Genomic DNA, 12308 nt, shown 5'->3' with positions numbered 1-12308 from the left:
GCACATCTCTGAGCATGGACCAGAGCTGAGGTTAAATGGAGACCCCAGGCCATGAGCAGGGTGTGGGTGGAAGCCCCAGGAGAGGCTGCTCTGGTGCACTCAAGCCCTGAGAAGTCCTTACAGCTCTCAAGGCAAGTAATATTTATTATATGAGCCAGAGTAGTGAGGAAGTCTGTTCTGTTCCCTCACGTTAACTACTCCTGAGAGCATCAGTATTGTGTGAGTACCAACAGTGTAACCTACTGCATATAAAGAAAGTAACTGTGTATGTAAAAGCAATCATGATCCAGCTGAAAGACTAAGACTGTATTTCAAAATGTTTGTTCCCTTGGAAGGCTGCCATGGAAGTGCGAGACCGATCCAGCACCTACTGTGTGCATAGATGCACTCTGAAGGGAAACAGTTCAAATCTCAGTATCAGAAAATGCTTTGGCAATACAGGAGGATATTTCTTGCTACAACACAGCCCTTTCTTTTTTGTTTTTTAAGAAATCAAGGCAGCTCTCAGTGGTTTTACATCCTTTGAAAATCTGCCTCAGTCTTGGAACTGTGGCAGAAGTGAGCTTCTGAAACCCAAGTCTGAGTTAATTATTGGGAAAACAAAGGTTACATAATCTGTCTAAAATCCCTTCTGAAATGTGTTTTCTCAGAGTAGGTCAAATAATGCTAAGGAGTTTCATAAATGTATTGGAAATGTAGATCTTCATTTTTATTTTTTGCAGCAGTGTAACATCAGGAGGATGACTGATAAAAATCTTTACTGTCTTGTGGGAAATAATTAAGATGGTGAAGGTTAAAGTGTGGTACACAGAAATCCTACACAAATGGGAATGTTTTACTCAAACTCAATTGGTTGTTATTTAAAAATTTAATTAATGCCAGCAGTGATGCTGAGACCTGAGTGAAAGGGCTCTAGAGGTCCAGGAGAATTCCTACTGCCACTCTCCTGTGGTCTGTTGCCCCATTTGAGGGTAATGAGTGGGGCTGGCACACTGGTGATGGGCAACTGGCACTGTTTAAGAGGATTTTTTTGCTGTACCCATGTCTTGTAGCTCTGACAAAAATCCAGGCTTCCACTTGCAGTTTTCCAAGTTTGCAGGAACTAGCCTTATTTTCCTGGACTGCTGTTCAGTTGTTTTCTGACAACTATCAGAGCCCTGAATGAGGGGGTTTTATTTTTAGTTTTTAATGGGTATGGAAAGCTTCTGAAATTGAACTCATGAGGGAAGGACCTCAGGAAGAGGAAAAATGGCAGACTCCTTAAAACACAGACAGAGGTTTCTGAGGAATTTGTGCCAATTAAAACAAGACTGTGAAACAAAATATCTTTAATAATAGGACCAGAATGAAGTTGCAGCTTGTGAAAGTTCCTCATGTTTCACAATGTTAGGTTATGGCAGTTGCTATGTATTAATGCAACAAATCAATGGCACCAAATTGAAAGTGGTGGGTGTGTCAGTTGTGAAAACCAAAGGGGAGGATTCATTATCCAAACTCTCCCTACTCCCTGCCTTGCACTTTGGAAATCCATGGCTTTCATGTAGAAGATTTTTACTGAAAAGAAGAAAAAAAACCCATAAAAAACCCAAATACATAACATGAAACACTCAGGTTGAAGTTTGCTTTGTAAATTCTTAGACAGCAGTTAATCTGTAGTAAAATATTGCAGCAGAGGGTAGGACAACCCTATACCTTCCCATTTGGTATTTCCTTTGTTATTTGATATGTAAGCCTAGTTCCTACATAATCACTTAAAAGGTAAGACTGTGGAGGTTTTCTGGATGACTTTATAGGCTAAACTTGTTCCCAGCTCTGGTCTGCAAAGCAGAAAAGCAAATTAGGTTGTCAAATGAAAATTAGTTAGAAATAAGAAAAGTATTTACAGAGTATATATCTGGTTCTCTGTGCTTAATGTGATTGAATATACTTGCCAAGGATGAAAGGTGAGCAGCCACAAGATGTGTTTCTGCACAGCAGTTTGAGTGGTGGCCATCGTGTGGGGCTCAGCAAAGCCACGTTACCTGAGAGAGGGCTGTTTGACATGGGTGCAGTTTAGTCTCAGTTTATATAAACAGGAAAGTGGTCACTACTGGCACATTTACATCACTCTTGTGTTTTCAAGATTTTGCCACTTTACTTTGAAAAGGCCTCCTTAGCCATGAAATCTGGTTTGCTGAGGAGGTAGGTCTGTTTTACATATCTGGGTGAAAGTGGACTATTTTCACAGAATCACCAACAAAAAAGGTTCATTATGTTACTTATAGCCATCATTTAGGCAAAGTTTAATTACTTGATCTTGCAGATGAAGGAAGAAACCTGAATTTCTAGTTTTTTCAAAACTGTACTTTGTTTGTTAAAAAATTTGCTTTACAGAGTTGAATCACTTGTTAGTTTTGTAGGCATTCCATTTCAGTAAAGCTTTGCTATCCTGTTTGAACATCTTGTGAAAGGAATCAACTTGCTGATAGGAAAAACATTTTTCTGTTCTGTATCTGTGAAATAAATGTAACATGACCAGATGTTTCACACAGGTTACCAGTGTTGCTCAGTGAGTAAAGAGCAGTTTACAGCCAATTGTACTTTCGGTCACTGGTCCCTCTTGAGAAGATGAGTGACTGTATCTGTTCACCTTCTTATTAACAGTGGTGCTGTCATGGCATCTGCTGTCCTGTAGCTGAACTCCTGGCAGTGAACCCTGACACTATTACCAGTGACAGCCAAATCAAGCTGTGGTCAACTCTGTGTCTGATTACCAGCTTTTTGAATCATTCTTATTTCATAAAGTTTAAAAAGTGCTCCAGTGCAGAGTTATATTCATCCACAAGGAATGTGGTGTTCATTGCTGAAGAAATATACAGTTTCTCCTAATTTCATGGTATGTTAAACATAAAATCTGAAATAGCAATCAAATGCATCCTTTTCTCCCATATATTGCATATTTACTTGTGGTTTTCTTTGCATGTGTGATATAACTGCTGTGTTTAAATTCCATTATATGCATATCTTTCAGTGAGCTGCACGTAGGTTTTTCTTTATATTAATGGTCTAGACATGAAAGGGAAGAGTAAGAAAGAATTAAGCAACAAAAGAACAGTCTAACACAGGAATTTCTTACTTCCTTGGCATATTTCTGGTTTTTAAATGTCAGTAGTTTGATGCTGCCTAGAACAGTGGAATATCAGAGATTTCCTGCTGCAGTAGATAAAAGAGCAAACTCTAAGGGCAAAACTGGAATTTATCCTGTGTGATTTATGGATGACGTGCATACAGTCTCTGAATATGTGGCATAAGACTCTGCATGTCACTATTTAGTAAGAACTTTCAGAATTTAACAGTGAAACTTTGAGAATGGTGAATGTTAGTTACTGGAAAGTCACAGCATTAAAAAGCAATATTGAATGTACCTAAAATTCTGTGGCCACCTCTTCTAAGACTAATTAACAATTTACAATTGAAATAAGTTGGACAAAAACTACTGGTAGTTAACAGTTAATTGCTGAGGATTTACCTGAATCTTTTGAAACCACCTGTCAAAAAAATTTATATTTTGCTACTCTATTGCACTGTCATATTTTGTCAACTTGTGGAACATCCAGGATGTGCTACACAGTCATTTTACTCCCAGTGTCCCAGCCCTCAGAGTCTTCCTTGCCCTTTCAAGCAGTGTGAGATCCACCTGGCTGGCAGCTTGAAGTGGTCAGAGGAGAAACTCAGAGAACAAATCAAAGGCTGAAATAGGACTACTGTCTGAAAAGCCCTGTATGGAAATTATCTGTTCTCAGAGCTATCAACTGAGATGCAAAAAGATTAATTAAAAAAACTGAATGAATTTACAGGCAGGAAGAAGGCAGGAAAAATAAGAAAGCTATTACAAAGCTGTAAAACGAGATTTCTTTCTTAACTAATCCTTTCATTTTTGACTGTAGAGACAGGTACTGCTCGTGTTTTCAAAAGCATGAAACCGTGAGACGATTTCCTACAGCTGAATGACAATTAGGTTATGACTTTGCATACACTGATTTACTTTCATGCCTGTTGCTTCTCCTGGTGTTGCTGTGCAGTGTGGGGGGCAGTGCAGTGACCGTGTGGTGTGTTCTGCCCGCAGTGCTCGGCAGAGTGTGGGGCCGGGATCCGCACGCGCTCCGTGCTCTGTATGACCAACCACGTCAGCAGTTTGCCTCTGGAGGGCTGTGGCAACAACAGACCCTCGGAAACCACCCCCTGTAATAACGGACCCTGTGCTGGTAAAGTGGAGTGGTTTGCTGGGGGCTGGACACAGGTGAGCCAAGTGCTATATCTGACATAGCTGCTGGTTTTCTGCTGGTATTTTAATTTAAAACTCATATTTTTGTGCAATAAAGACGTGTGCCATAAGGTATTTCTACATCTCTGTGGAATATTTGGGTATTTTTTCCTGTATTTTGCTCAGTTGATGCTCAATAATTTTCAGCACCTGCTGTTGGTTTTTTTTTTTATTTTGATGAAAATAAGATTTTGTTCTTCTCTATACTTTTTTTCTTTATTTTTCATCTCCTGACCCAGTGTATTTATAAAATGGAAGGTAACAGAATGCTGCTTAGCATATTCAGGTAAACACTAAAGCAACAGATTTGCATCTTTTAAAGTAGAGCTTTTGTGATCATGCATGCAAGCAGAGAGATATATACATATATATATATATGTATATGAGATTTCCAAGGTAAATAAGACAAAAACCAACGGCTAACCCCAAAAGTTATCTCCAGTACTGTTGTGCCTCTGTTAGAACAGGCAAAAGAACCAAATTTGGTTAGTGGCCTGTATCCTGATGCTCTTTCCTCAAGGTAAATTCTTCCCTTTATCCCCATCTCAGTAGCCCTTCAGGAGCTGTCACCCTGTGCCCAGGCATTTCTGTCCCTTGCTGAGGGCTCTGGCACAGCCTGGAGAGCTTTTGAGAGTGCTGGTGCCAGCCCTCAGTGGAGCTGGGCTGGTAACTCACTGCCCTGCAGATCCTGAAACCCTTCCAGCTGATAAGGAGCTGGAAATTAAACTGGTACAGCTGAGGTGGAGATTGCAGGGCTACTGCTATGCTAATGCTTCTAAGTGATAATTGGTTTTATTGTGTGAGAATAACAAATTCACATTTCAGAAATACTTATCTGCAGTTCTAATGGCAGATGAAATCAAGGCTTGTTACTTAGACCTCTCCAGCAGATTGAATGGGAGCTCTGGATCCATTTTTGCTGCCCCAGGAGAGGTGTTGAGTAAAGGCATCCAAACTTCCCTGGTCTTTCAGGCTGATGCACCTTCCTTCTTTGCATGAGATTGGATTGTTCGGTGCACACCAAAGGTACAGAGTCTTTGCTTTCCGATGACACACAGCAGTGTCTGAGCACCAAATCCTGGCTTCTAAATACCCAAATGAAGAGAGACAGTCAGCAGAGCAGAGCAGGAGGGAGCACTGGATGTTCAGGCTGGATGTTCACAGCCTGTCTTCTGGAGGTACCACTAAACAGAGCAGCAACAGAGACGTTTGGTGTTAAACAAAGTGCAGTTACTGTACTTCTGCATTTATTTGGCTGCATTTATCTTAAGGTTCTTTGTTCAGCTCGAGGTTTTTGTGGGAATCTGGTGAAGGGACTGTAAATTCTACCCAAAATATAAATAAAATCCTCACTGCTGGTAACATATGATTGGTTTAGGCTAGAAAAACCCTTCTGAAAACCCTAGTCCTTTATGCAACACAGAAACCTGTATGTTGCTGGAATCATCTTCTAAAAGCCTTTTTACAAGTGCCAGGAACAGTACTGTGTGTGTACCTAACCTTTAAATGGACAGTAAGAATCCAAGTGAGTCAAATTTGCTTTTCAGAACTGGAACCAACACTACATCACACAGATACTTGCAAACATGAAAATAACACCCTGGCAGATCAAGGCACTTTCTAAGAACAACACAGAATGTGGAGCTTTGTAAAGCTCCAAAACTGTGCTCTAACCTTATAACCCTCAAAAGTTCATACAGTACATACAATCCTGCTTCAGCAGAAACAGTTTATGGAGAAAGTGAGTTATGCTTCTCTTTTGATTAGAAAAATAAATACCAGTTTCTTTTCTGTAGCTACAGGTGAAACGACACTTTCAGATTTCTCCAAAAATATACTTAGAGCCCTACGTCTTATTCATTAAAATAATTAGAAATATGTTTTGAGTCTGTGGTACCACATGGAATAAAAATTCACAGAAGTATCTTTTTAATTTCTATAGCCATTTTTAAGATTTAAAATGAAAAAAAAAAATTTAAAAAACTAAATATGTAATACCTGACACAGTCAGTAGTCACTTGATGAATTAAATCATTACTATATCCTTCAGCTTTTTCTTGTACTGGTACTTAACTGGGACCAGTGGCTGCTTTGTTAATACTGCATACAAATAATAATAGTAACCCAAGGTTTATCCAGGCTGCTATTCTGATTCTGAGAGAGAAAAATCTTACTGCAGGATCTTAAGGAATACTTTGCCCTTTTCCTTTTGCTTCAAGTCATGTGCCAGTGATGGAAGGAAAGATATAGTTAAGCTCATTTTTTCTGAGAAAGAAACCTATGAAAGTGAGGAAATGGATTTTGGATGTTAGTGTCTAGATAGGTGCCCAGATCTTTCTGTTTGAATATTAATTTAAAATGCAAGTGCACATGTGTGCAAGGGGGTGTGCTATTTTATTTCAGGAACAAACATGTTACTTTGTAAGCAAGCTGAAGGACATGAGTAGACTAACAGATTCCCCCCCTTGTTTTTTGTTTTCTGATGCAGTGCTCCTCTGAATGTGGCAGTGGAACTCAACAGAGAGAGGTCATTTGTGTTAGGAAAACTGAAGGTAATTTTGATGTTTTGGACCCCTATGAATGTTCATATTTGGAAAAACCTCCCATCCAGCAATCCTGCTACCTCAAACCGTGTGGATCTAAGTGGTTTCATACAGAATGGAGCACAGTAAGTCTCTCATGCTTTCCTCTGTCTCTATTTTGTTTGATACAGCTTTTTCCATTCATGTTGAAAGAGAGCACCATTTGCATAAAGCCACTGATCATGACATTGACTTTATTTTGCACAGGAATGACACTAAAAAGAAAGTAAAGCCTTTATCCAGTGGAGCTTAGGAAAGTTAGGAAATATCTTGACCAGAAGGAGACACTGCATGGTTGTCTTTTCATCACTCATCTCTTCTTCAAAGAATCTTCCTGTTTTATAAAGTTAGTTTGCCCCTTATAATGAGACAATGTGTACTGAGAAGTTCCTTTCAGATCTCTGATTTCATTAAAATTAAGGAACATTTAATAAAGAATGAGGGATGTATTTGGTTTTTAAAGTCAGTTTTGCCATAATATTTTACTGTAAATTCTTCACTGTGATACTTAGAACTTGATTGAGAGAAAATGTAGAACCCAATGTATCTTCAGTTTGCCCTGAAAGTGGACCAGCTGCATTGACCAGTGGGCCACAGAATGCTTTGGTTTCATCTGTCTTTCCATCATTTCCTATACCAAAAAAAGCTTATTGGATTTTTACCAGAAAAAAATCAGCATTTTTCCCCTACATAAAAACCAGGAAGTTCATTGTCATCTTAGAATGAGATGACATCATATCTCATGCAGTAACTCTCTGAGCCTTAAATCAAATTCCCAATGACAGCTCTGAACTGTGGATGTAACTCAGATGCCTTTAGTTTGAGTTCCCTTGGTCAGGAACCTTTGGAAATATCTCATCCACATGACATGAGAGAGAAATTATTTAGAGAGAAATTATTTTGATTTTTCTTTTTGCTAAATGCTCAATTATTTGACTGGCCTGCTGGCAGCACTAGAAAGAAGAAAAGAAGGTAGAATGTTTTTAACAAACTAAGTCAGCTGAAGGGAATCCTGTTTTTTCTCCCTTAATTGCAGGTATAGGTGCTTATTTGACAGCAACATCCAAGTCAAGGTCATAATAAAGCCATGCAGATCAAAGCAGGTTCTTTGGTGTTGCTGGAAATTCTTTGGATTGTTTATGGAACTGTTTAGATTAAATAACTTCCCCTTAGCAAACCCATTTTCAGTTGTGAACCTGTGGGTGTGTAGCAGAGGTAGAACTGTCTACTTCCACAGAAGGCAGCAGAGTCCCTGTGCAAGTGAGATATGTGCTTTCTGCAGGCACAAGGAACAAGGTGCTGACTTCCTCAGGATCTGAGAGGTATTTAGAGATCCCTAGAGATCCCTTCCTAAGAAATGGCATCTAGAAACCCTTAAAGGTCTAAGCCTTTGTGACCATCTTCCCTGTAGGAAGAAATACATCTGCTAGCAGAGGTCTTATAAAATCACGTTGTGTTTCAGTTCTCCTTCTGAGCAACCTGTTCTGGTTGAAGGTGTCCCTGCTCACTGCAGGGGGGCTGGATTAGATGGCCTTCAAAGGTCAAACTATTCTGTGATTCTGTTCTATATTGTTACAGTTATCAACAGAGTATGTGGCATTTCTTACTGTTAGAGCTGAAGAGAAAAAATTAGGGGTGAGCTGGGAGCAGAAGAGCTGACCCAAAGCCCCTGAACTAGGTTTGGAAACTGTCAGGTTCATCTCTTCAGATCTTTTGTATGACCTAAAATACATGGCATGGCCTCTCAGTCAGGGGGATCGAATGGCTGGGTTTGTGTGCAGTCTGTTGGGTGCCTTGGTTCCACTTTAAGTGCTTAAGATCTCTACAAACCTGAACTGAAGCTCTTATTGCTGCATGTGGAATAATTACAGTATTCTATATAGGCATGTAACAAGAGTAATGCTAGAAAAAAAGGTGTTCTATTAGTGCCCCAGAGCTGCCCTTTCAAAAGGTTGTGTTAAAGATGAAAGAGCAGTCTAAGAATATAATACTGAGAATACTTTGGTCAGTTTGTTACAGTGTCTGATTTTATGATCATGATAAGTTGTTTCTGCAGTGTTAGGAAAAGAAATAATTATGCCAAAAAAGTCAGGAAGAAAACATTCTTACTAGTTCAGGGCTGCTAAGGTTTTAGTCATTATAAATTACCCAGATGTAATTAAGTTTGTGAGCATTAGGTCAAACTGGACAGTGAACCAAATCTCAAAGACCCCACTCAGGCGAAATTCTTGAAGTCAACAGGGAATTTGCTTCAATATGGGCAGAAATGTGTAATAATTGGCTTTAAAAATACCATGACAAGCAAGTACAAAAATCTCTGGCTTCATAACAGACTTTGGACATCAAAAGAAAGTATTTCTGTGCTCCTTCAAAGAAACCTATAATGCTTAGTAAAATTGTGTTGCAAGAGGTGAAAAATACTTGAGTGCCAGAAAAAGAGGCAATTAAAATTATTCCAGCTTGTGTATTATTAAATGGCAAAAGGGCAGTGGAGGGCAGTGCAGTCAAGTAGTAAAGTTCAGTGCAGGGAGTTCTTAAAGTAGGAAATGGGAACACTGTGGAAAGAGTAGATTTGGGAGATATGTATAAATAAGTAGGGAACAAGAAGGCTAATTAAAGAAGCAAGAAGCTAACTAATAAATTCAGAAAGGGAACTGTCCTGGCTTGCTGTCAGTTGCAGTGTCCACCACGTTTACTTGTCCAGTTGTTCCTCCTGTGTTCAAAACTGTTTTGGAATCTTTAACAAAATTGCACCTGTATATTATGGGCTTCATAGATAGAAAATAGAAAACTGTAGTGGTGAAGTTGATAAAAGGCTCCACTGATGCCTGGGTCTGGCTTCAAAGTTCCCTTTTCTTTTCTTTCTGTATTTACACATCTCATATGGTCTTCATGAACTTCAGCTTAATTGTTTCAGTGTTCCAAATCCTGTGAAGGAGGATTTCGGGTGCGGGAGGTCCGGTGTCTGTCAGATGACATGGCAGCCAGTTCTCAGTGTGAGCCACAGCTGAAACCCGAAGAGAAAGAACCCTGCAACACACAGGATTGTGTCCCTGAAATAGGTAAGGAAGAGGAAGCTTCTGCTTTAACTACGGATCTCCATCTAGTGGAGAAAATATTTAGTAGTCTTGAAGAGGTTTTAACAGTGTATTTTCTTTGTCGAGTACAGAGTTTTATTTTTACACAAAATACAGCTCTTTTCTGTGCTGGAAAAGTAGGTTTTCATTTCTGATTTAAAATGTTTTCCTTGTGACGTGTAAGAAACTGGCTTACTTCTGAAGTTGCTGAGAATGTGAGAGATCTGCTTCTGTGAAAATGCTACATACAGGGTGTTTTTCTGCTGTCTCCTTGCATTCTCCAAGGTTTCTCTTGGCAGAGTCTTTAAAACAAGGAGAATCATGTATGATTTGTAGTTGGTAACAGGTTCTGTAGGAACCAACAACATTAAACTAAGACATTAAGTGCAATTAAGCAGTTTTCTTTTATATATATGTATTTTAAATATACACATACAGACAGTTTGATTTTGGAATTAGTCATTCAGCTCCTACAGATTTGATTTTAATAGCAATGAGAATGGCAAAGGCAAGGAAGATATATAATTTAGAAGCAGTTTTAATGTTCTACAAGTTTCAGTTGAGAATTATTCAACATAGTTAAAGATAACTACATCAAAAAACCGGGGGAACCGGGCATGGGTACATTTCTTCCATGGTTTATTTGTTTTTCTGTTATAATGTATGAAATCTTGAATAATCTGACTTATTTGCATAGGTAGCTTGTTTTGACCTGAGAACTAATGTTTAAATACAGATCCAAGGGATTTTACGTGATAAAAAGAAAGGAGATTGTTTGTTTGTTGCTCCATTACTTCTTTCTTCACTTCCTTGTCTCTTCCTTTTCCTCCACAGATGAGAACTGCAAAGATAAATACTACAACTGCAATGTGGTGGTTCAGGCCAGGCTCTGTGTCTACACCTACTACAAGACAGCCTGTTGTGCATCCTGTACCCGGGTGGCAAACAGACAGTCGGGGTTCCTGGGCCGCAGATAACAAACACTCTGCTCAGAGCAGCCACGTCGGGCTGCACCTGGAGCTTGAACAGTGTTACTGCTTTGACTGCAGCAGGTTTAGCTTCTTAGAGATGGGGGGTTTGTGTTGCTGAGTGCATCGAGACTATGGTTAAATCTCACACCCTTTCAGTTATTGTGCAGTTATCTCTTTTGTTTGTTGTAAAACCGTGATCTTTTTTCAAGCATTAGTTGCTAATGATACTATTATTTGCACCTGCTCATCAGATAATTATTTAAGGAACATACCGGCCTTAATATTGTGAAATGAATGAAAACTGAATCGATTGCAGGCAATTACTGGAGATAGTTGACCAGTATGGATGCAGCTGCTGCATTATTTTCTGAGTGCTTACTTTTACTTGGTATTTTGGACTGCCTTAAATTAGATGACTAAATCAATGAAACATGCACATGAGAAAAATTATTTCCCAAAGAACCAGACCCTTGAAGACCCATTTGTCAGCAGTTTCTTAGCACTCTACATTATGTTTTTAAGTACTTCAGTCCATTCATAATTAGAGTCACTGTTAAGCTCTCTCAGTTGTACTTTTAACTAATGTCCTGTCCTCAGGCAGTAAATATATACACACTTGACTGCCAAAAAGTGCCTTTATATTTAATTCATAAACTCTTGAAGATACACTTTTCTAAGCTTGTATGGATTTTAAAATAATTACCTACCAGAGTGACACTAATGTCTAGCCCTTCAAGTCTTTAACAGCTCCATCTGTCAGTGAGACACATTCAGCAGAGGGGTGAAGAGCCTTTGCTGATGTAAAAAATGATTGTTTCCCTGGGCGAGGTCTCTTTCCTGTAGGACAGTTATTTCAGGGAACTGGGATCTTGCCTGATCCTTTGTCTCTGCACTATTGCTTAACAACTGCCATACCAAAGTACTTTGTCCAGACCTAGTCTGGATGTGTCACCAGTTTCTGAAACCACCACCAAAGGATGCAGGTCTGTGTGCTTTGTAGTCGTGTGTTACTCGTGGTGTCAGGCTGCAGTGTGAGTGTAGTACCTGAGTATCTGTCAAGAGATCTTGGCTATTGACATTCTTCAGGTTTTGATCGGTTGTTACAACATACTTGCCTTCTTTCACTTAATGTTTCATCACACAGATCTATTTATACCACTCCTTTTCTGTTACTCAAGAATGGCTGCAAATTTAGAGCTGAATTTAAGTGGTGATTTTTCATTTCTGCAATTACTGTACTCAGCCTTGGGACTTGCTAAAAGCAAATAGGGTGTGCTGTGCAGGGCAGATCAGCTTTTGCATTATCTGCATGTTCTCTAGCCTTTGCTTGAGAGGTCTTTCAAATGTGTAAATAAGGCTGAAGGAAAAAAATGAA

General features: G+C 39.2%; 1 protein-coding gene across 1 annotated transcript in view; it reads left to right on the top strand.

The window, feature by feature from the left end:
* The window catches only part of THSD4 (thrombospondin type 1 domain containing 4), a 96679-nt gene extending 85116 nt beyond the window's left edge, over positions 1–11563 (top strand). Inside the window, exons 9-12 of the mRNA XM_032700490.1 lie at positions 4106–4279; positions 6792–6971; positions 9803–9947; positions 10797–11563. Coding sequence (XP_032556381.1) covers positions 4106–4279; positions 6792–6971; positions 9803–9947; positions 10797–10939 — 642 coding nt within the window. The 3' untranslated portion in view covers positions 10940–11563. The remainder of the gene's footprint in view (positions 1–4105; positions 4280–6791; positions 6972–9802; positions 9948–10796) is intronic.
* The last annotated feature ends 745 nt before the right edge of the window (positions 11564–12308 follow it).

This window comes from Chiroxiphia lanceolata, chromosome 12 (assembly GCF_009829145.1).
Source record: "Chiroxiphia lanceolata isolate bChiLan1 chromosome 12, bChiLan1.pri, whole genome shotgun sequence".
NCBI classification, from domain to species: domain Eukaryota; kingdom Metazoa; phylum Chordata; class Aves; order Passeriformes; family Pipridae; genus Chiroxiphia; species Chiroxiphia lanceolata.
This window is presented reverse-complemented; position numbering and strand designations above follow the sequence as displayed.